Here is a 25,178-nt window from a genome sequence, read left to right on the forward strand (position 1 = left end):
TATGGTACACATATATAAATACAGGCAAACATTCATACACCTAAATTAAATAAATCTTTTTTTATAAAATAGGATGGACAGAGATAGAAGAGGATACCAAATGTTGACCTCTGGCTTCCACAAAAGCTTTGCAGGCTCATGAGCATGCACGAGTGCGCATGCACACACTTACATACACTATATACATACACACTATTCCTTTTATCCAAATAACTATGAGGTACCCATGAGTGCACACACCCAGCAATCCCAGCACTTGGAAGACTGAGGGAGGAGGGTCAAGAGTTTAAGGGCTAGGGATATGGCTCAGTGCATGCATAAGGAGCTAGGTTCAATCCTCAGTACACACACACACACACACACACACACACACACACACGCACGCACGCACGCACGCACGCACGCACGCACGCACCCCTCACAGAACCGCTATGATTCTAGTGAGTTAAATGGTTCTTTTTATGTCCAGACTGGTCTTGGCTGATTGATATCAAAAAGGGCTACTGCTAATCCCACTAATGAAACTACTTTCAGCCCCTTGGATGTGATCAGCGTATTGCTGTCCATGCAGCAGTCAGCACAGGACTGCGGGGACCCTGGAGATCAAGTTCTACCAAGCCCATGTGAGGGCAGGAAGTTGGAATGTCGATGTTGCCCTGAGGCAAGGCTTCGAAGATGTGCACCCGGCTTTGGGTGGTCCTTAGAAATCAGTGTGGATGAAAAGGCATTTGCTAAGTCACTCATGTGTCTGTCAGCTGTAGCTGCACTGGTTTGCCTCCAGTCAAGACTCTTCATTTGGGACAGCAACTGCAATTGAGTCATCATCTGATTGCAGGCACAGCAACCCACTGTCATTCCCTAGGATCCATCTGTCTTTGCATGGACCAAACAGGCAGCGGAATGGGGGTGGGCTCAGTACCCTGGCTCCTTTCGTGCTGCTGATGGTGGTGCTAATCTCTGCGATTCCCCAGAGGATAAAGAGCTGCTTTAGAAAAAGAACTGCTTCAGAGAAAGATGGAGCATTCTAAGGGACAGGTTCTTGCTTCCACAGTGGCCCTGGTTCCCTGGGTTAGTGTTCAGTGCGCCAAGCAGGGGTTCTACCAGCTTCCGGATATTTGAGTTTCAACTATACAGTCAGGAACTGGGAAAACACAAGGTGGGTCCATCCCTCTATCATCCCGTTCTGGTTAGCTTCATCTGATCATATCAGCCTCACTGCAGTCCAACAGGCAAAGCAGGAATAATCTAAATCAAAATGTTTCGCCTTTTACCAAGATGGCAGAGGGTGGCCTATGGAAACAGTGACAAGGGATGCCTGCAGTCCTTCTGAAAAGCAATTCAATACACAACAAAGCCACAAAAAGTGTCTGTCTGTCTTTAAGGGCTTGGGACAGAACCCACGGGCTCACATACACTAGGCAATTGCTCTACCACTGAGCTACATTTCCAGCCCTCATCCAGTCTTTATTTCAAAGACAGGGTCTCGCTGTGTAGCTCTGGCTGGTCTGGTACTGGCTGCGTAGACCAGGCTGGCCTGAAACCCAGAGATCCATCTGTCTGCTCTGCTGGGGTTAACGGTGTGTACCACCAATGCTCTACTAACTGCTTATTCTATACAGAGCAGAGCATCCTCCTGGAAAAAAATAAGAGGCTGGGAATGGTGGTGCATGTCTGTACTCTCAGCATGCAGGAAGTAGAGGTAGAGGATCAAGAGTTCAAGGCCATCCTCAGCAAGTTTTAAGGCCAGCTTGGACTACGTGAGACTATACCTAAAAAAAAATGAATTAAAAATCAGGTGTGGAGGCACACACCTTTAATCCCAGCACCCGGGAGGCAGAGGCAGGTGGATCTCTGTGAGTTTGAGGCCAGCCTGGGCTACAGAGTGAGTTTCAGGACAGCCAGGGCTATGTAGAAAGACCTTGTCTCAAAAAAACCAAAAAGGAAGAAAGAAAAGAATCGGAGAGTAGTGACGGGCACCTGTAGCCTAGGCTACTGCTGAGGCTGAGGCAAGAGGATCACTTGAGTCCGGGAATTGGAGGTTTACATGGACAGCACAGCAAGACCCCATCTCAAAGGAAGGATGAAAGGAAGAGAGAAAGGGAGTGATGGGAAGGAAGAAACAGGGCTGCAGAGGCGGCTTGGAGGTTACGAACACTGGCTGCTTCTGCAGGGGACCCAAGTTCAATTCCCAGCACCCACATGGCATCTCTTGCCTGTTTGTAACTCCAGTTCCAGAGGATTCAGCGCCCTCTTCTGGCTTTCATTCTGGCACCAGATACACACATGCAGGCAAATACTCATTTTTTAAAATAATCTATTTAAAATCCTAAATAAGTAAAAGAAATAAATAGGTACCTACATGTCAACTGCAGCCATGTAACATTCTGTTTAGGTTTTAAAAAATCAGGTACTGTTTGGGCCTTCCTCACTGGCACAGCTTCTTTTCTTTCAGATTGATAATATCCACTGCTGGCAAGCGCTCAGGAAACTTGACATTCTCCTGCACTTTCGGTGGGAATATAAATTGGCGGAACCTTTTCGAACAGCCATTTGGCAGTGTATACTTCAAAACAATTCCTATTCTTTGACCCAGCCCTCCTACTTCTCAGAGTGTATCCCTCAGGAACATTCCCACAAACCCACAGGCCAAGTTCAGAGGGGCAGTGGCTGTGCCAGGGGAGACTGGAAGCCGCCCAGCCGGCCATCAGTAGAGGACAGGCTTAATAACTCACGCTCCAGCCATAAACGGAATTCCCCAGCCTTCCTTCAATTTCAGACAAACACTGGCATCCGAATGCAATTCTTCTGTCTCACCCTGACCACCGACTGCACGGTGGAAACAGGATGAACCACCCATTCGGCTGGTCCAGTCCAACCCCAGGCCTCTGATTCCCTCCCATGCGCATCCAGTCTGGAGCCCACCTGCCACCTGCCACGCTAGCCCAGGCCGTGTCTTCCAGGCCGGAACCTCCACCCATCCAACCATCTCCCGCATGAGCTATCTGTTTCTTCTCTTTCCCCACAGCAGCTGTTTCTCAAGAGAAGAGACGGGCTACACACTTTCCCCCCTAGCAATTTAAAAGATGCAAGCGGTTTGTCTGTTCAGTTAATGCTGGGCCATGAAAAGAAATGTTGAGATGGCTTGGTGGTTAGTAAAGGTGCTGGAACCTATGCAGTGGAAAGAGAGAACTGACTTCCACTTATGTGCCATGGCATCCGTGAACACACACACACACACACACACACACACACACAGTTTTTTAAGTCAGGGAATGGTGACACACGCCTTTAATCCCAGCACTCGGGAGGCAGAGGCAGGCGGATCTTTGTGAGTTCGAGGCCAGCCTGGGCTATAGAGTGAGTTCCAGGACAGGCACCAAAACTACACAGAGAAACCCTGTCTCGAAAAACCAAAAAAAAAACAAAAAAAAAAAAACCTAAAAAAAGTTTTAAGAAAGGACTGTGGTACTGATATCTGTGATAATGTAGACGACCCTCAAAAACAACATGCAGGGGTTGGGGATTTAGCTCAGTGGTAGAGTGCTTGCCCAAGGCCCTGGGTTCGGTCCTCAGCTCTGTTAAAAAAACAAACAAACAAACAAACAAACAAAAAACATGCTAAGAGGCTGGAGAGGAGGCCCAGCGACCGAGAGCACCTGCCACTCTCCCTGGGTTCAGTCCTAGCGCCACCCCCTTGGTGGCTCACAATCAGTTGTACCTCTAGTTCTAGGGGGATCTGGTGCCCTCCACAGGGACTGCATGTGGTGCACAGACATACAGGCAGGCAAAATAAACAAAAACGTTCAAAAAAATAAATAAATAAAAGCAAAATGAAAGAAACCAGACTCAAAAGTCCGTATGTTGGATGACCTCACTTATAGGGAGTATCTGTAATAGGTAACTCCATAGAGAGGGAGAGTACATTGGTCTCCAAGGCTGGGGGGAGGGCCGGGTGGCGTATGGGGAGCAATTACTTAATGAGTCCGGGGATTTATTTTTCCCCAAAGGTTATGAAAATACTTTGGAATTAGACAGAGGTGGTGGTGGCACAGCGATGAACGTGTTAAATGGCAGGTAACCACACTTCTGTTGTTTGAGACAGGGTCTTACCACGGAGCCCAGGCTGCAGTTTATGACTTTCCTCAGCTTAAATGCTAGGATTACAAGCAGGGTTGCAATTACTACCGTGCCTGGTTGAAGGGTACCCTCTGGAATGATTACTCTTGGGTTGGAGAGATGGTTCAGTGGTGAAGAGCACTTACTGCTCTTACAGAGGACCAGGGTTTGGTCCATGGCGGCTCAATCATTCCTCACTGCAGTTCCAGAGGCTCCATCATCGCCCTCTTCTGGCCTCTGTGGGAACTGCACACATGGTGGGCTAACATATACCCAGGCAAGATGCTCAAATATATAAAATAAAATTAAAAAATTAAAATGGTGGCGCACACCTTTAATCCCAGCACTCGGAAGGCAGAGGCAGGCGGATCTCTGTGAGTTCGAGGCAAGCCTGGTCTACAAAGTGAGATCCAGGACAGCCAGGGCTACACAGAGAATCCCTGTCTGGAAAAAGGAAGCAAAACAAAACAAAACTATCTTAATTTAATTTTTTTTGAGACAAGGCTTCTTTGTGTAATAAAATGGTTATTTTTGGGCTGGACACCTAGGAGCCTGAGGCAGGAATATCTAGATTTCAAAGCAAACCTGGGTATGAGATCCTGTCTCAAAAAACAAACAAAGCTGGGGTCAGCAGGATGGCTCAGTGAGTAACTTTGCTTCCCACTGAGCCTGACAATGGCAGCGTGATGCGTGGGACCCACAAGATGGAAGGAGAGGACAAGCTCCTACAAGCTGTCCTCTGACCTCTGACACTGTAGTGGGGGTGCATCTGTGCACCCCCACTCCCACAGTAAGTAAATGTTGAAAACAACAACAACAACAACAAAAACAGATAAAATAGCTAACCTTGTCATGTATGAAAAAGAAAAGAGGACCCAGGAATGGCAGCACAGGTCTTTAATCTCAGCACTCGGGAGGCAGAGGCAGGGGGATCTCTGAGTTCAAGGCCAGCCTGGTCTACAGAGTGAGTTCCATGACAGCCAGGGCTCTGTTACACAGAGAAACCCTGTCTCAAACAAAACAAAACAACAATAGAAATAATAAATAAAAAACGGTGCATGGGCCAGCGAGATGGCTCAGCTGGGAAAGGTGCTTGCGGACAAACCAAATGGTGTGCATCCAGTCCCCAGGACCTGACTAGTGCGAGAGGAGAACCGTCTCCCGCAAAAGTCCTCTGACCTTCACGTGTGTGCCATGGCACACCAAACCAAAGTTTGAAAAATGTAATTAAATGTTTTTAAAATGAGACAAATCTATGTATACGGACCAAAAAAAAAATGTCAATAGGCAAGGCACGGTGGCACCCACCTTTAACTCCAGCACTAGGGAGGTGCAAGCAGATGGAGCTCTGTGAGTCAGAGGCAAGCCTGGTCTACACAAGGAGACTGGGGAGGGGGGGGGCCACAAACACCCAAGTTAAGGCCAAAGTGAAAAGCAGCAGATTACACAGCATTACGTGTAATGTGATACCATTTTTGCAAAAATAAAAGTGGTAAATACATAACTGGGTGTGGTTGTATATACCTATTATCCCATCGCTAGGGCGGTAGAAGTGGGGGAAACAAGAATTCACGGTTGTCCTTGACTACACAATGAGTTCCAAGCCAGCTTGGCTACATGAGATTCAATTTGAAAACAAAATTAATATATGTTAGTGAATTAAAGGGAAGTGAGTGGGAAATCTCCCCCGCATCCTGGCTGTCTCTGAGGCGTGAGAGCACTGGCCCTGCACAGCCACACTGAATGTTCCTGCGATTCTTTCCAATGTCAGACCACTCTGTGTCACACATTTGAACCAGGGCAAACAAAGGGACTGTGTTTTTGTTTTGTTTCTGTAGTACTGGGAGATGGAACCCAGAACCCAGAGCCAAGACTGTGCAAGCGAAGCTCTCTGCCGCCGCCGACCTAGCTGCACCCCCAGTCACATGGCCCCCCTTCCCCCTCCCAACAGCCCTGACGGTCCTGGAACTCTGATCTTGCCCTGGCCTTCTGAGTGCTAGAACTATAGGTATGCAGCACCATTTGTGACTGTGAGATGGTGCTTTGTTTTTGTTTTTAATTCTTATTTTATGTGTATGGGTGCTCTGCCTGCACGTATGTCAGCACCACAGGTACACCTGCTGCCATCGGAGGACAGAGAGGATGCTGGATGTCCTGGGACTGCAACTGTAGATAGTTCAGAGCCACCGTGTGGGTGCTGGAAATCGAACCTGGGTCCTCTGGAAGAGCAGCCAGCGCTCTTAGCTGCTGAGCCACCTCTTTGGCCCCAAGATGATGGTTTTGTAGGCACATAAAAGCTATCTTATGGCAATAATCCTTTTCAACTCTGCACCTACCTATCCAACTTTTTTTCCCCCCTGAGACACAGGTTTTCTCTGTGCCTTTCCTGGAACTCACTCTGTAGCCCAGGTTGGCTTCGAAATCACAGAGATCTGCCTGCCACCACCACCCGGCACATCCAACTTTCTTAACACATTAACTTTTTTTGAACTAGAAACCCAATACAGGAGAGTATTTACAAACACCAGTCTAGGGGACTTGGTGCAGTCTCTGGAGACAGGGTGGGTTGGAGACTGCAAGCAAACTGGAATTAGCTGCAGTGTGGTTGAAGAACACCATGTGCTTGCACATGCAGAGATGGGCAACAGTTCTCCAGACCCCTGGAGAGAGTCAACTGTTCACTTGTTCCGCATCAGCTTATAAGGTTCCTGCCCCTCATGTGTGATATCCAAGGTGATGTGGACATTGTCTTGGTTATGACAGCATGTGTGCTGATCTCATCAGTCCCTCAAAGATGTCCCTCCAAGTTAGGGGTACACTAAGACTCAACTTATATGGGCAGCTGCCTGTCTGCAGGCCACACAACCTGCAAGGAGCAAATCCAGTTCAAACCAGGGTTATCTGACTCTACAGGCAATGTCCTAACACCCTTTGTTACACATACCCCAATGACCATAACATTAGCAGTGAGCACCAACGTGCTATGGCCTGCCTTACAAATGCTCCCATTTAATCCAAAGTTCTGTGAGAGAGAAAAATATTGTACTATTTCCAAAGGGGAAACTGAGGCTCAGGGAGATGTGGTGGCTTGCCAGGAATCCCGCAGGATCCCCTCCCCTAGAGCCTGGGCTCACCAGCCAGCTGTTAACCTTTCTGTCACTGTCATGGATGCCACAGTGGACCCGACTTCTATTGGGAATCAGAGAACTGGCTCCCCAAGCTGCCCTGGGTGCCAGAAGCTCACAGCTCTGTCAATGGAAGACAAGCCCTTGACCAAGGTCCTGACGCTCCCTCGGGGTAGCTCACAGCCCAAGATGTGTCTGTCAGGAGTATGAAGGCCTCAAGGCAGGCTTCAGGGAGGATGTCCTTGGCCAGCTCAGCTCTTGAACTTCCCTCGGGATGAGGAGCAGGCACAACTGTATCAGAGCTCATCTCCTTGCTCCCGAGGCTGACCTAAGATGTCTGGTCTACCTTTTAGGGCCAGCAAAGCTTTATCTTAAAGCCCCGTGGCTTTGGCCGAAGCAAACAGCAGAAGGTCAGACCTGCACTGTAGAGACTGTGAACAAGCTGGCATAGAATGACCCAAGGTGAGGCAGCTGGTGAGGAGGCCAGCAAGATGCTAGCAGGGCTGGGGATGTCATTGGCAGAGGGCTCGTCTGGCATGCACGAGGCCCTGAGTTCAACTCCCCAAGGGGAAAGCTAGGTGAGTTCCAGGCCAACCTGGGATACATGAGACTTTGTCTAAGGGAGGGAGGGAGGGAGGGAGGGAGGGAGGGAGGGAGGGAGGGAGGGAGGAAGATAAAAGAAAAAATGGGGCTGGAACACTGGCCGCTCTTGCAAAGGACCCAGGTTTGATTTCCAGCACCCACATGGCAGCTTGCAACTATCTAACTCTAGTTCTGGGGGAATCTGACACCTTTTTTCTGACCTCCATGGGCACCAGGCATACACATGCTACACAGATACACGTGCTGGCAAACGCTCATATACATAAAACAAAAATAAATACATCTTTAAAAAAGAAAAGAGGGACAGAGCCTGAATCCTCAGCACAGAGGGAACGATGGTCCCCAGCAGTGGCCACTGGGTGTGATAAATGGACCAGACTCTGAGAAAGACCAAGGATCCCTGGCTGGGGGCAGGACATGCCAGTGCATTGTGCTGTCTTCCGTCCGAAAGTCATTCTCCAGCTTGAGACCAGCCTGTTAGGATGCCCACCCTGGCTCACCCTGTCACTAACCCCCGTGGCCTCCCTGCTTTTGAGGTGAATACTCCACTCCCCCCACTGTGAGGCCATAGGAATGGAAGCCTGGACAAAGGCCTGAAGGGACATTTGATGAGCCACAGCAAACACTGTCCTGGTTGCTCTAGGCTTCCCAAGTACTTGCTGGGAAGGCTGCAGAGGATGTAGCTTTAGGGACAGACACACCTGGCTGTGGCCCTGGGAGTCGAGACATTTCCCCATGCTGCCCCAGGACTCTCGCTGGCCAGAGGCTGGTGATGCTCCGGAGTTAAGTAACAACTGGAAAGTTGCCAGCAGATGGTGTGAAGTCAACCAGGGGCAGTTACTGCTGTTGGGTGATGTGGTAAGGACTCCCACGTGGCTCTGCAAGCCTGGCCACGCCACAGCAGGCGGCCCAGACTCAGCGGGACCCAGTCTGGGTCTCTTTGTGCTCCCAGCCTGATTCTCCTCCACTGTTCTCTCTGTAAATGTCGACAGCTGCCCCAGCCAGACACAGGGAGAAGCCGCTACATTCTCTCCCCCGACCCCCACCCCTCCGCCTGAGTTTACCAAGTCCTTCCTCCCCTGGTCTCTACTACACTCGGACCCCTGGCCCACCAGACCCTCCACAGTCGTTACTCTGGTCCTCAGGCTGGCCTATACTCTCTCCCACTCGAGCCAGCCTGATCTGCTACGGTTCACACTCTTTGACCTGCCCACTCAGGGCAAGGCTGGGGCTGCCTTGGTTATTCCAGGGCAAAGCAGAGAGCCTGGCACACAGTAGGTGCTTGATAAATACCAGCTGGCTGGCAAATGGATGAACGCATGCGTGGACTGACCACGCCGAGAGGGCTAAGAACAGCCACAGGACAGGTCACGGGCGGGTGGCACCTCTGCCTACCAGGCCTTGCCCCAAGTCTTTTACATAGATTTATTCATTTGCTGCTCACGGCCACGCTGCGGGCCACACGGGCAATCACAGCAGAAGCAAGACTGGAAAGGACCCAGCTGTGCCATAACCAGGTACTGTGATCTCAGACACCAAATCTTTGTGCTCACCTGGTGAGGCCAGAGCCACCAAGATGAAGGAAGATCTGCCTGGGGCCAGTGAGATGGCTCTGTGGGTAAAGCCTGAATTCCTAAGTTGCCCCAGAGCCCACGTGGTGGAAAGGGACAACCAGCTCCTATGAGGTCCGAACCCGGGGTAGGTACAGGACCACCACCAGCTTTGGGTCTCCTCCTCTCTGCTCAGGCCCCCTTTCCAGGGACGAAAGTCTTAACACCCACTCTCGGGGTAGACGCCTTCAAACCAGCTGGCGGCCTCCGGGGACCGTGCCTTGGGGCTTGCCTGCAGGCTGGAGTCGAGGGACCAAGCAGCCGGGACTCAGGCCCCCGCCTCTGCCTCCCCCGAGCAGCTCTGCTTGTCTGGGCTTCTGAAGAGGCTATCAATGGGAGGAAAAGTTCTGCCGTTCAAATAACTTTAGAAAATCAGTGCCCTGAGGGATAAATGTCCTTGTCTAACAAAGTGCCCTGCTAGTGTCTATCTGGATGACATTCAGAGGCTCCAAAGTAGTCAGTTCTTTCTCTCGGGAGAGACAGGAGGGTGAGCCTAGGCGAGTCCAATGTCAAGGCTGACCTCACTGCAGTCTCCTGCTCTGTCCACACACCTATTTTGCATAGCCTTGCCTCTCTCCGTTTGCCCACCTGGTTTTCTCTGGAATAAAAAACAAAACCTGCAAGGGGTTGGGGATGTGTCTCAGTTGATAGAGTGTTTGTCTAGCAGGCACAAAGCCCTGGGTTCAATCCCCAGCATCTCCCATAAACTGGGCATGGTGGCGAGTGCCAGTGAATGCTGGCACTTGGGAGGTGGAGGCAGGACGTTCAGGGTCATCTTCAGCTACAAACTGAGTTAAAGGGCAGCCTGGCGCACACCTTTAACCCAGCACTCGGGAGGCAAAGGCAGGCGGATCTCTGTGAGTTTGAGGCCAGCCTGGTCTACAGAGCGAGTTCCAGGAAAGCCAGGGCTACACAAAGAAAACCTGTCTTGGGAGGAGGGGTGTGGGGGGAGCAGTTTGAGCTACCAAGACTTCCGTGTGTACGCACAGCCAGCCATAGCCACACATGTGTGACCAGACACATACAAAAACATGCATCCATGAGCACACACGTGAAAAATGGAGAAAGAAAACTCCAGTCTCCTGTTTTCTGACAAGTGGCACATGATGAACTGGTCTGTTGTCTGAGACCCTCACCACAGACCTGTCCAGGGTCTTCCCTGTCTTAGGGAAGGAGGAAAGTGGGGCTCAGAGTAGAGAAAAGATCCACCCAAGGACTCCAGTCCAGGTTGGTCTGACTCCAGCATATGCTTTCCACTGTGCCCTTGCCTCCCACCTCTCGCTGCCTGCCTCTCCTCCCTCCTTACCTTCATCCAAGCACTTCCCACGCACTGGCAGGCCCAGCTGGCTCACCCAGAATGCATCAGTCTGAGGGCTCCACCTCTGTAAGTGATGTTCCCTTTGCTCCTCAGTACCTCCCTCACCTCCCGACTTCTTCATGCCTTTGCTTTTTTTGAGGGGGGTGGTTTTTGAGACAGGGTCTCATTGTGTAGCCCTGGCTGGTCTGAAACTCACCACGAGATTGGCATTGGTAATCCTCCTGCCTCGGATCCCTGTCTGCTGTGATTACAGGTGTGTGCCACTGTGAGGTGTTTTGTTTGTTTGTTTTTGTGAGACAGGGTCTTGCCCTGCAGCCTGGGTTAGCATTAAACCTATGATCTTCCCTCTCGGCCTTCCATATGATCAGATGACAGATGTGTCCCCAGAACCTGACTTCCTGTCAGCTCCCCCCCCACACACACACAGACTCAACACTTCAGGCAGCAGCATCTCTTTGCGGAGACCCTGAGCACTGAGTTAGAGTCAGGAGTCTGCTCTGGGCCTCTCCATCAGAAACCACTGTGGTCGCTTGCTTTCTCGACCCTAACAAGACTCTAAGTTCTTGGGGGCAAGGTCTCTGCTCACTGGATCTCACAGAGCAAGGCACATAGTAGGTGCTCCACAAACACCTACTGAGGAAAGGTGGGCGTCAACAGACAGCTCTGTTTTTCTGTTTAGTTGGTTTTTCAACAAGGTCTCAGGTGACATAACCCAGGCTGGCCTCAGACTTGTAATGGAACGAAGAATGACCTTGAATGCTCCTGCCTCCAGCTCTCAAGCGCTGGGATTACAGGCATGCACCATCACACCTGCTTCAAATGGATTGAACCCGGGGCCTCATGCACGCTATGCGCGCACTCCACCAACTGGGCCACATTCCCAGGCCCAGAAGACAACTCTTGGGGTCTGAAGTGTGCCAGGCCTCCCCGATGGTGCTGGGCAGAGAGCAGTCCTCGCTCTTGGCCTTGCTTCCTACCGGAAGCTTCTCTTGACGACTTCAGGCTCCTACCTGACTCCTACCCCAGGTCACAGTCATTCACTCATCAAACCTCTGAGCGTAAGAGGAGCGTCTGGCAAAAACACAGGCGGTAACACAATGCCATGCTTCTCCTACCTGGCCCCGAGACACACGGGGCAAAGGTAACTAGCACACCATCAACCTTTTGCCTATTTCTTTTGCTTTGTGCTCATCTGGCCCCACCTTCCCTTCCTCCTTCCCCAGCCCCCGGCCAGCCATACCCGGTTGATGAGCTCGCCAACCATGCCTGTCCAGGAGCCATTTGGCTCAGGCGCCCCGTACAGTCCATCCTCCACCAGCCGCAGGCGATACCGGAAGCGCAGCAGCTCGGCCAGCTCCCGAAGCATGTCCACGCAGAACCCCTCGAAGCGCTCGTTCCCTGACAAGGCCTGGAAGTTGGGCCGGCGCATGACGTACGGGTTCTCCTGGATGGGCAAGAGAGGAGAGCAGGGGTCAGAGACTGAGAACTTGGGGGCTCGGTCAAGGATCCTAGGGCCCAGGACCCAAGAGGGATGGATGACAGGCCCCCTACACGTGCCTTCGCCTTTTCTGTTTTTATTTGTTTGTTATTGTGTGTACGTGACGTGAGTGCACACGTGTATGAGGAGGTCAGAGGAAACTGAGTGTTATTCCTCAGGAGCCTTGATCTTTCCTTCTTTTTTCTTTCTTCTTTTTTTTTAATTTTATATGCATGATGTTTTGCCTCCATGTGTGTCTGTGTACCATGTACATGCCTGCTGCCAGCAAAGGCAAGAAAGTGGTGTTGGAGCCTCTGGAACTCAGATGGTTGTGAGCCACCATGTAGGTGCTGGGAACTGAACCCCTGCCCTCAAAACTGCTGACCCATCAGCCCTCCCACGCACCTTGTTTTTTCTTTTTCTTTTTTCCCTTGCTGCTGTTGTTGTTGTTTTCTTGAGACAGTGTCTCTCATTGGCCCAAAATAGGTAGAGTAAACTGGGCAGACTAGCCAGCAAGCCGCCCCCCCCCCCCCACACACACACACACCTGGGATCTGCCTGACTCTGCCTCCCAGGCATTAGGACTACAAGCCAGACTGAGCCTCTCCCTAGCTCTGTTGGCTAGTTTTTAAGACTTGGTCTCATGTTACCCAGGCTATATCTGAACCCAATGTATAGACAAGAACGACCTTGAACTTCTGATCCTCCTGCCTCTGCCCAAGGGCGCCAATTATGAGTGTGTGTGACCACACCTGGCTAATGCACACCATCCTCATTTAGAAATGCTATGAGCGGGAAAACAGGCCTGAAAGGTGAGGGGCTTTGGGGATGCATGTATGGGCTCTGCCACCCCCTTATCAGACCACAGGAAGACATGTGACTCTCTACAGCCAAGCCCAAGTTCACTGGGCTCCTGCCGGAATGCCTAGGAGAAAGTGGGGGAGGGTTTGAGGGGGACTCACGCTGGGCTGGCATCAAATTAGAGTGGAGTATTCAAGATTCTCTTCGGACACACCTTACCCAAATCATCCTTACCACATGCACAAGTACGCACATGACCCTATCCAGTCCCACCAAACATACATGGGTAGATTCAACTTACGAGTTCTTCATTTTTCTTCCCCACGCACAGCCAGTAGTGAATCACTAAGGCAACTTTATGAGCCGCCAGTGGGCCCCATGAGAGTATCCCTCACCAGGATTTCACTCCAGCCCGGAGCTGCCACGAGGCAGGCGGGCATGACACACCAGATGGTGAAATTGCAAGAGACTTTGGAAGCCTGGATTGTTTTGTAAAATCCCTTGATTATGAATGTTAGCAACTCATTCAAATTCTAATACCTTTTTTTTCTTTCTCTCTCTTTTTTTTAAGGCCACATGAACACACCTGCCAGTTTGCAAATCTCTGGCCTTTTGCTATGTGGATGGTCTTTTGTAGGTGTTGTTTTAAGATTTTAAAATTTTATGCATATGGGTGTTTTGCCTGCCTGTACATCTGTGTACCACATTCTTGCCTGGAGCCTAAATAAGTCAGAAAAGGGCATTGGATCCCCTGGAACTGGAGTTATGGATGATTGTGTGACACCACATGGGTGCTGGCAACCAAACTCAGGTCCTCTGCAAGAACAGCCAGTGCTCTTGGTTTGGCTTGGTTCTTTTGAGACAAGGACTCACTATGTAGACCAGGCTATCCTCAAACTCACAAAGATCCTCCTGCCTCTGCCACCTGAGAACTGGGATTAAAGACAATGAACCTCAAACTCACAATCCTCCTGTCTCAGCTTTCCGAGTGCTGGGATTATAGACACAGGTGTCACCGTCAGTGGCTGCACTGAAGTTGACTTTTGAGAGTCACAAGTAGACTTTACCGATCTCAGCATGACAAAGAAGCATGTAGGCAGAGCGCCTTCCGGAGTACCCGCAGATGGAGGAAGTCTGGAGGCCATTGGATTAAACACGTAATTTGTCTCAGAGGCTATTGTCTAAATGGGTGGCAGGGCAGTGTCCCTTCACACAAAAGAATTTAGGACTCAGAAAATACCCAGGAGAGAACTCTTTGGTAATAACATCTATGATGTTTACCATGAGATAGACCCTTCCCTCCTTCCCTGTCCTGTGTGTATTCTTTTTTTTTTTTTTTTAAAGATTTATTTATTTATTATGTATACAGCATGTATGACTGCAGGCCAGAAGAGGGCACCAGATCTCATTACAGATGGTTGTGAGCCACCATGTGGTTGCTGGGAATTGAACTCAGGACCTCTGGAAGAGCAGCCAGTGCTCTTAACCTCTGAGCCGTCTCTCCAGCCCCATATTCTTTAGATCACTTGACTTGAAGAAATTATTTATCATTAGCCAGGCAGTGGTGGCGCACACCTTTAATCCCAGCACTTGGGAGGCAGAGGCAGGTGGATCTCTGTGAGTTCAAGGATGTGTGCACGCACAATGGAGGACATGCACGCCACAGCACACATGTGTAGGTCAGAGGACAACTCTATGGAGTCTGTTCTCTCTTTTCACCTTCACATGGGTTCCAGGGATCAAAGGTCATAGGCCTTTACAGCAAGCCCCTTTGGTTGCTGACTCCTCTCGCTGGCCCCAGATCATTTGGCTTTAAATCCTCACAGAAGTCTATAATAAAGGGAGTATTTTTAGACTTTTTTTTTTTCTTTGCAAAGCTGGGGATCGAATCCAGGGCCTGGGCATGCTAGGCAAGCACTCTACCCTAAGCCATGCCCCCAGCCCCTCACTGGGGGATTCTAGGCAGGGGCTCTACCACTGAGCCACACCCCAGCCCCTCACTGGGGGATTCTAGGCAGGGGCTCTACCACTGAGCCACACCCCAGCCCCTCACTGGGGGATTCTAGGCAGGGGCTCTACCACTGAGCCACACCCCAGGTCCTCACTGGGGGATTCTAGGCAGGGGCTCTACCACTGAGCCACACCCCAGCCCCTCACTGGGGGATTCTAGGCAGGGGCTCTACCACTGAGCCACACCCCAGCCCCTCACTGGGGGATTCTAGGCAGGGGCTCTACCACTGAGCCACACCCCAGCCCCTCACTGGGGGACTCTAGGCAGGTGCTCTACCACTGAGCCACACCCCAGCCCTTCACTGGGGGATTCTAGACAAGCTCTCTACTGCTAAGCTACAGTCAGCCCTCTTTTTAAGTTTTCATCTTAAAACAGGGCCTCGGTAACTTGCTCAGGCTGATCTTGAAGTCATACTTCAGACCAGAGGAGCCTTGATTCTCCTGCCTCAGTGTCCCAAATAGCTGGGATGAAAGGCCTGTGCTTGTTTTTCATGCACATGTACTGGAGTTCAGAGAGGGCAGGTAGCAGAATCAGCTGCCCTACTCTGCTGCCCCTTCCATCAGCAGGCGGAGGCCACTCTCTCACTTCCTGTGGTAGCTGGCTTTATGACTTGCCTTGACCAGATGAGGTAGAAATCAAGCCGGCCGAATTCTAGAGCCTCAGCCTTAAGAGCAATTCTGAGACCTCCATGTAAGTAAGCCCAGGTCAGGCTGCAGGAAGACAAGTGCACCAGGGATTGGAAGCTAAAAGGAGCACCCATGGATATTCTGGGCTTTTCACACTTCTTGCCTACTAGGTGTATGTAGCCAGTGAGCCCCAGGGTGGCAAGATGAGAGCCACCAATCAATGCACAGAATCATGGGAAGTAACAGTTTTAGCCTCTTGAGTTTTGGGGGAAGTTGTCAAAAAGCCATAGACAGCCATTCTTCCCACAAGGCCAGGTTACATAAACCACAGGCCCTTGCGCTCTCAGACCAACCAAAGCTGAGGGACAACAGGATGGAGGGAGCTGGGGCTTCTCTCCTTCCCAAGCTGCTTCTCCAAATCCAAAATTGTGGAAGCGGGGATGGGAATGTGAGATAATACTAATAATAGCGGCGGCCGCTAGTGTTTCTTGTGGGCTTACAGTGTGACAGCTCTGTCAGTGTGGGAGGGTGGTATTATTACCTCTGTCTTACAGCTGAGGACACGGAGGGCCAGAGGAGCAGAGTCGTAAGTCAGTGTGACCCCAAAGGCTCAAACCTCTGCTCTTTAAGCCTATGCCAGACAGAGCTCAAGTGGACAGAGTGGGGGAGTGGACGTGGGAGAGCCGGACGGACCGGGGGAGGTGGAGAATCAGAGACAAGAGCCTGTGCTGGGGCTGGGATTCTCCTGCCAGGTCAGAACACAGAGCAGGACACAGGTTAGGGGCAAGGCGTCCAGCCCAAGGCTGCCAGCCAAACCAGAGCAAAGAGGAGAGAGAAAAGGTCTGAGACCAAGCCAAGACTGCGCACACCCAAGCCCTGTTTCTTCTCGTGCGACAAGCCCACCTCCAAATCAGAGTGAGGGGCCTGGGCTCGGGTCTGTCTCCAGCAGTCTGAGCTTATAGAAGTGACGGAAAAGGAAGCCTAGCACAGAACTGGGGACAACAGTCAGGACATGGGACTTCAACTTACAGCCCTGGCATTCAACGAAAGGGCCAAAGCTCCCTTTCTTCCCGACCCCCCTCCTTCTCTTCCCATATTAAGGATTGAACCCAAGATTCCCACTGAGCAGTGCCTCCAGTACTCTTTGTTTGTTGGTTTTTGTTTGAGACGGAGTCTCACTAAATTGTAGCCCAGGCTGCCCTTGAAGTCACTCTGTAGCCCAGGCTGGCCTTGAACCTTTGATCCTCCCAGTGGTTCTCAAGGAGGCTCTTTCAGGACACTGCTGTCTGAGAAGCCCAGTGCTGGAGCAGGCTAAGGATGCTTTGGAGCCCAGTCCTAAGAGTGGATGAGCATCTATGCAAAGAAAGACAGGTCCAGAGCAAAGACTGCACCAGGGCTCAGGGTGGGAACAAAGACCTAATTTGGAACAAGTTAGAGAGATCATCAGTGTCATAAAAGGATCCCAGGCAACTACTAAAATAGCAAGGTCTGGAAGATATATTAAGAGGGAAAACCCACTAGCTACAGAACAACCTGTACAATGTGCTATTCTCTGCGAAAGAAAGAGCTGGGATGTGCTTGTACATAGACGTTTCTGGAAGGCTGCTGGCCTCCGAGAAAAAAAAATGAGGGGCCAGAGAGGGATGGAGGCTAATTTTGTCCTGATTAACTCTAGGGTTTGGTTTGGTTTTGAGACAGGTTCTCACTCTGCAGTTCTGGTTGGCCTGGAACTCGCTGTATAGACGAGGCTGGCCTCAGATTCACAGAGATCCACCTGCCTTTGCCTCCTAAATGCGGAGCTTAAAGATGTGAGCAACCCCCCCCGCCCCCCCCCCCCCTCGTCCCACCGCAGACACACACACACACACACACACACACACACACACACACACACACACTCTCTCTCTCTCTCTCTCTCTCTCTCTCTCTCTCTCTCTCTCTCTCTCTCTCTCTCCTTATTAACTCTTTATGGAAGTCCTATTTTTTCCCCATTGGTTTGAATTATCTTCTGTCCCCTAAACAATGCCGTGAACTTTTTGTTTTGTTTAAGGTAAGACTGCATGCTGTGCCTTTAACTCCTTCTGCCCTGTTCTGGGATTACAGGTGTGCTCCACCACACTGCAAAGGGCTAAAGCAGGTGGAGCCATGGTAAAAAGGAACATCCAACAGTTGGCTGGGTGGTGGCTCCAATGGGTAAAGGGCCCACGGTGCAAGTGTGGATCCTTAGCATGCATCCATGTAAACCCAGAAGTGGCATTAGACATTTGTAAGCCCAGTGCAAGGAGAGTGTGGGGGGTAGAGATGGCAGACCAGGGGTCAGGGCGAGGTCTCTGTGGCCAATCTAGCAAAACAGCAAGTTCTACACTGAGAGAGAGAGAGAGAGAGAGAGAGAGAGAGAGAGAGAGAGAGAGAGAGAGAGAGAGAGAGAGCTTTTTCAAAACAAGATAGAGGGCTAGCAAGGAGAGACTCAACCTCCACATGTTTGCCTCTGACCTCCACAACGGCACTGTGGAATCCCTGTGAGCAAACACACATACTGGAGTCCTTTTGCCCTCCAGGAATGAAATAAAAATAAAATAAGACAGAGGGGCTGGCAAGATGGCTTAGAGGGAAAAGCAAGAACCCATATAAAAAGCCAGATGTGGCCAGCGTAGTAGCACCTGCCTTTAATCCTCGGGAGGCAGAGGCAGGTGGATCTCTGTGAGTTCCAGGACAGCCTGGTCTACAGAGTGAGTTCCAGGACAGCCAGGGCTACACAGAGGAGCCTTGTCTCAAAAACAATAACAACACAAAGAGCCAGATGTGATGGCCGGAATCTGGAATCTCAGCACCCCTACAGCAGGAGTGGACCAGGGGCAGACCTGACTAGAAGCTCACAGGCTAGCGACACAGAACAGCAACAGGAAACAGGAGAGACCCTGCCTCAAACAAGATGAGAGGAGAAAATCAGTTCTCAAAAAGTTATCCCCTGCACTCCACACATGGAAACATTAAAGAAACATTCAAACTGGTTCAAGGGGGCTAGTGAGAGGGATCAGTGAGCAAAGGCACTTGCCACCAAGCCTAAAGACCTGAGTTCCATCCCGGGGACCCACATGGTGGAGGGAGAAAACCAACTCTAGTAAGTTGTACACATATGCATGTGCACACCACACACACACACACACACACACACACACACACACACACGATCACGGGGTCTCATGTCTCGTATGTGCCAGGCAAACACTACCGGTGAGCTGGCTGCAGAGCCTCACGTTACTCTTTTACTCTGAGACAGGGTCTAAGTTGCTCAGGCTGGCCTTGAATTTACTCTGTAGTCACTTCTGAGTGGCTGGGGTCTCGGTCCTGGCTTCAAGCCTTTAATTTTTTATTATTATTATTATTATTATTAATTGCTACTGTGTGTGCGTGTGCGTGTGATGTGTGTGTGTGTGTGTGTGTGTGTGTGTGTGTGTGTGTGTGTGTGTGTGTGTGCGCGCGCATGACGTGCACCTATGGAGGTCAGAGGACAGTTTTGGAGCCGGTCCTTCCCTTTCCCCTTTGGTGGGTTCTGGGGATTGAACTCTGGTCATCAGGCTTGCATGGCACGTGCTCTACTTGCTGAGCTGTTTTAGCTGTCTTGCTGGCCCAGCTTGAGATCTTTTTATCAGAAGATACAACTAAGAATGAAAAGGCAGGGCTGAAGCCATCGCTCGCTCTGTGCTGCTCTTTCAGAGGCCCGAGTTTGATTCTCAGCCCCACGCAGCAGCTCCCAACCACCCACAGCTCCGGTCTCGGAGGTTCTGACACCCTAGTCTAGCCTCGTCGTCGTCGTCATCGTCGTCGTCGTCGTCGGGAATCAGACAAGCATTTGGTACGCAGACATGCATGCGGACAAGACACTCATACACACGGTGCTGACTGGTTTTCATGTCAACTCGACAGAAGCCAGAATCATCTGAGAGGGAGGGAACCTCAACTGAGAAAACGTCTCCATTAAACTGGGTTGTAGGCAAGCTTGTAGGGCATTTTCTTAATTAGCGATTGGTGTAGGAGGACTCAGTTCACTGCGGGTGGGGCCATCCCTGGGCTGGAGGTCCCAGGCATTATAAGAAAACATGCTAAATAGGCCATGGAGAGCAAGCCACTAAGCAGTGATCTCCCACGACCTTTATCAGTTCCTGCCTCCAGGTTCTTGTCTCACTCCCCTGCATGATGGACAACAAGCTATAAGATTAAACCCTTTCTTCCCCACGTTGCTCTTGATCAAGGTGTTTTTGTTGTTTTTTACCACAGAAACCTAACTAAGGCACACATAAAATAATAAAAATAAAATGAAATTTAAACATAGTAAATAAAGCATTTTAGGGTCTGGAGAGATGGCTCAGTGGTTAAGAAGAGCACTGGCTGCTCTTCCAGAGGACCTGGGTTCAATTTCCAGCACCCACATGGCAGCTCACAACTGTCCTTAACTCCAGTTCCAGGGAACCTGACACCCTCACACAGACATACATGTAGGCACAACACCCATGTACATAAAATTAAAAAACAAAACAAAACAAAAACTTAAAAAAAAAAAATAGGCCAGGTGACTCACAGAGGGCAGGAAGATGTCTGTGATGCATGGTTTCAGGCAAAGGGCATGTATCCAGAAAGTGAGTAATTCCAAAATTAAGGAAAAGGTCATTATCACTCCCCCCACCCCCACTTTTGGCAAAGTACTGGAATTGAACCCAGGGCATTACACACGCAAGGCGGATGCTTGACCACTGAGCCACATCCCCAGTCCTTGGGTTGTTTTTTTTTTTTTTTTTTCCTGATGGGGTCTCTCTATGATGCCCAGGCTGGCCTGAAACCCCAAATCATCCTGCTTCCACCCCTCAATTCTGGGATCACAGCTGTGCACCCACTTGCTAAGCTCCAACTTCTCAAAAACACCCCAAAAGAGGACCTTTTCAAACGGCCAGTTGACACACAAAGGTGGTCAAACACAAACAAAAGGCACCATGCTGCCATTGGCGGTGGCGGCACCTTTATGCACCATCACCAGGGAAAATGGAGAGTGGTGGAACACACTGTGTGGAGAAGGGAAGGGAGGCAGCCATTTTGGCAAATTCCTCTGCTAAAGCTCAGACACAGGGCGACCCAGCAGCCCCAATCCTCAGAACGCACCCATAGAAACGTCAAAACAAGGTCATGAAAGTCATACGAAACAACGTTCTTGGTGCCATGACTCATAACAACAAGATCCAACACCCATCTCTATTTGACAGGTATGTAAATTGTCACGAGACTAAACTCTACGCAACCACGTGGCTCTGATAAAGATATCGGGCAGAAGGTGTCAGGTGTGACACCACACAACAGAACGAACACCATTTGTATGTATGAAGTGTGCAGGTTAGTGACTGGAAGGGACCGCTTCAGGATAGGGAGCTGGTTATGTAAGTGTGTTTAGCTTGTGAAAATTCAGAGAAACAATGTTTATAATTTGTGCAAGCCACAAGTGTATGTATGTGTATGTTACACTTTTGTAAAATTTTCTTGAAGTTGAGGGTACATATCAGTGGTAGAACACGGCCCAGAATCTCCCAGTGAGGAGCTGGGGGTGTGGCTCAGTGGTAGAGCCTCTGCCTAGAATCCCCCAGTGAGGGGCTGGGGTGTGGCTTAGTGGTAGAGCCTCTGCCTAGAATCCCCCAGTGAGGGGCTGGGAGTGTGGCTCAGTGGTAGAGCCCCTGCCTAGAATCCCCCAGTGAGAGGCTGGGGTGTGGCTCAGTGGTAGAGAACCTGCCTAGAATCCCCCAGTGAGGGGCTGGGGTGTGGCTTAGTGGTAGAATCCCTGCCTAGAATCCCCCAGTGAGGGGCTGGGGGCGTGGATCAGTGGTAGAGCCCCTGCCTAGAATCCCCCAGTGAGGGGCTGGGGTGTGGCTTAGTGGTAGAATCCCTGCCTAGAATCCCCCAGTGAGGGGCTGGGGTGTGGCTCAGTGGTAGAGCCCCTGCCTAGAATCCCCCAGTGAGGGGCCCTTGAGTTTGATCCCCAGCAGGAGACAAGATAGGGACAGATGGCCTCTTGAAAGTAAAAACAAAAATATAAAATAGGGAAGGTTCTAGACCATTCCTGACAAGCTGTTTGCTTTTTATGGAGCTAGGATCCAAATCCATGTGCATGAATACTTGGAATGCAATGTATGGGATCCTGACCTAACCCACACCCTGTTCTCTGTTCGGAGTACTTTATCCTCTCACTTTTTGTTGTTGTTGTTGTTTGTTTTTATTGAGACAGGCTTTCTCTATGTAGCCCTGGCTGTCTTGGATCTCACTCTGTAGCCCAGGCTGGCCTTGAACTCACAGAGATCCACCTGCCTCTCTCTAGAGTGCTGGGATCAAAGGCGTGTGCCACCACACTTAGCTTATCAAATTTAATGTTATTGTTTTCCGTGTATGGGTGTCTTGCCTGCATGTATGTCTGTGTACTGCACATAGCAGTGCCTTTGGAGACCAGAAAAGGGCATCGGAGCCCTGGGAGCTGGCGTTACCGACGTTGTTAACCACTACGTAGGTGCTGGGTACTGAACCCAGATCCTTGGAAGGGCAACCAGTGCTCTTAACCACTGAGCCATCTCTCCAGTCCTTTCCCCCTCCCTGTAAAGGAACCAGGATCACAGAAGAGAGTGACACTTAGGTCACACGGGTGTAGATGGCAGTGTCAAGCCCACAATACAACCCTGCGTGCAGGAAGACGCAGAAAGTGACTCAATGTGGCACCAAGGACAAGCACATGGATTCTGTTACCTCAGATCAGCTCTGACACCTTCTGGTTAGGCAATCTTCAAATGTCCCGGAACCTCCCCTTACCTCCGTCTCATCTGAGAGCAGCTTCCACGAAGGTGCTGAGCTCAGGGCTCTGAAAACTGAAGGCTGGGCATTGTGCTCAGCCACAGGACTGCTGACAGCCATGTTCACTAGGGATGCATGCTCCAGACATCTGGCTGGGCATGGTGGTGGTGCACTGTGCCTTTAATCCCAGAAGTTGGGAGGCAGGGGCAGGTGGACCTCTGTAAATTCGAGGTCATCCTGGTTTACATAGAGTTCCAGGGCAGCCAGGGCTACATAGGGAGGCACTGTCTCAATAATAAAATACAATAGATAAAATAGAAAATGTCGATGAACCGATGGGATGTGTTCATCTAAACAGACATCTGAATGGCCCTGCTGACCATATGTTCTCTGCCCTCCTGTACCTCATCTGGAAGCCCTTCCTCCAGCCTCTTTGTCAGTCTTTATCTCTGGGAACCCCTCGTGACCTGGTTTGGAATGAGTGTCCTGGCGTCAGCGTGCCCCCTCCATCACGGGGACATCACCTCCCCGCCCGCATTCCCCCCTAAAAGCACCTGTTGACTCGTTTCTGTGTCTCTAGAACTGGGGCCTGGCCAGGGACACAGCAGCTACAGCAAATATTTAAGGAATTGAGAAAAAGAATGAAGTTCATGAATCAAGAATAGTATTGGTTCTCAGGCCTCGGGGACTCTCCTGAAATCCTCCCCGCTGACCTCTAGCTCTGCTCCCCTCCAAGGCCTCATCTCTTTTGATTCCAGCATGTATTGGGGAAAGAGCACAGTGTGCACATACATGCCCACAACCCCCCACTGACCAGGCCTCAAGGGCCCTCAGTGTGGCCATCAGGAGGTGTCTGGTTTCCCGTCTGCAAGCCATCTGTCCCTCTACAACTGTCTCGCTGGCTCTTCTCCAGGGGTATTTGAGGTCCGCTTTAGGGCAGAAGTTCCCTGGGGACCGGCTGCTAATGAGGGCTCCTAACACCCTCTGGAGACCCTCTGAACTGCTGTGTCACAGTGATTAGCTGCCCAGCTCGGTGCTGCTGAGCATGTGGACAGGGCAGGCTGCAGGCCATGGACTTGGCTGCTGAGGAGAGCGAAGCCACCTGGCTTGTCCAGCCCCCAGTCCCAGCTGCTCAGGAGAGCTCCTGCCCACCAGGCTCTGTGTGTAACCCCCTGTGTCATACAGTGCCGGCAGGAAAACAAAACCACTCCATCATGGAGCAGCTGTGAGATCAAAAATGACGCCTAGAAAAGGTCTAGTGCACAGTGGGTCCCAATAGACTTTTTGTTGTTTTGTTTTGTTTTTGGAGGCAGGATTTTATGTAGCCCAGGCTGGCCTCGAACTCCTGATTCTCCTGTCCCCACCTCCTGAAAGCAGGACCTGTGGTGAAGGGGACCGGCCCCAAGGCCTCGCACATGCTAGGCAAGCACTCTACCCATGGAGATAGATCCCAGCCCCTCGCGAGCTCCCTGACCTCGCGTGGTCTCCTTGCTTGGTGCTCAGGGTCAAGGGCTGGACTTCAAAGCACACCGTTTATGACTCAGACTCCAGCCCTAGAGACAAGGCTTCCAGTCCCGGCTCTGCCACACACTTGCTGTTACTTCACCTCTCTGACCCTCGGTTCCCACATTTTCAAGGTGGACACCCAACAAGCTGGCATCTATAGACGCATTAGATTGGCAAGTGTGACAAAATATTCGTTCCAGCAACGGCGGTGAAAAGCACCTATCACAGAACCTGGTCCCCACTGCAGAGCCTGTACCCTCCCCTGCTCTGGCTGTGTCTGCAATGGTGACACCTTGGTCATAGTCTGAGGTTGCTGAGTGCATGGGACACTGTGCCCCGCCCCCCAGTTACACGGTACACTGCCCTGCGCCACCTGAGGGACTCCTCCCCATCCCGAGGGGTTATGACAGTCTTCGAAGATGTTCAGGGAAGATCCAGCACCAGGGTCTCTCCACCTACTGCTCCCCACCCCATTTGGGTCACTCACCAGGATAGTCGTGACCACTAGTGTCTTGTTGGCTAGAGTCTGTGACAGGTTGATGTCCAGGGTAGTGGCGTTCATGGCCAGGGTCCTGTTAGAGTACCACACCCCTATCTGGGGACAGAGGAGACATCATCAGCACACACTCTGTTCATATTCTTGGAAGCCTTATGGGCCGTATCCCAGCAGGGCGCTGGTGTCACCCTGGGCCTGCTTACCTCACGGTGGCCCTGGCGGGACTTCTCCAGGATGCGCAGCGTGTAGTTGGTCCTCTGCCCTTTGCTGTTGAACTCAACCCGCCCGGTCAGCCCGTCATACTCTACCTAGCAGGGCGGGAGGCGGGGCAGAGGGATGGGAGGCAGGGCCCAGAGACAGGCGGAAAGGCCAGGCAGGGACGAGACGCCATAGAGAAAGGCGCAGAGACAGGTGAAGGGAACGGACGGAGCAGGATCAAAGACAGCACAACGGCACATAGGCAAGAGAATGAACGCAAAGGAACAAGGCCCCAAAAGGGACATAACCCCAACAGGGAGAGCGGCATGGACAGACAGGACACAGGAATGAGGAGGAGGCCCGGGGAGTGGAGAGTCAGGATAGGGAGAAGGCAGAGGGTGGGCAGGGTAGACACAGTCATTGCCCCTGCCTGAGGCGGCCGCTGCTCCCCACCTCCAAGGTGCCCCCTGGC

At 51.1% G+C, this 25,178-nt stretch overlaps 1 protein-coding gene across 4 annotated transcripts in view; it reads right to left on the minus strand.

Annotated features, from left to right (window-relative positions):
* Grik5 (glutamate ionotropic receptor kainate type subunit 5) overlaps positions 1-25,178 on the minus strand; it is a 63,275-nt gene that overhangs the window by 24,931 nt on the left and 13,166 nt on the right. For 3 of the 4 annotated variants that reach the window (XM_006988082.4, XM_042267488.2, XM_042267502.2), the window contains 3 exons: positions 24,712-24,816; positions 24,500-24,607; positions 12,013-12,216 (listed from right to left, as the gene is read on the minus strand). In XM_006988082.4, the coding sequence (XP_006988144.1) occupies positions 12,013-12,216; positions 24,500-24,607; positions 24,712-24,816 (417 nt within the window). Of the gene's footprint in view, positions 1-12,012; positions 12,217-24,499; positions 24,608-24,711; positions 24,817-25,178 lie in introns of those variants that run through there. The other variant, XR_013051958.1, reaches the window with a different exon arrangement.

This window comes from Peromyscus maniculatus, chromosome 1 (assembly GCF_049852395.1).
Source record: "Peromyscus maniculatus bairdii isolate BWxNUB_F1_BW_parent chromosome 1, HU_Pman_BW_mat_3.1, whole genome shotgun sequence".
Lineage (NCBI taxonomy): Eukaryota > Metazoa > Chordata > Mammalia > Rodentia > Cricetidae > Peromyscus > Peromyscus maniculatus.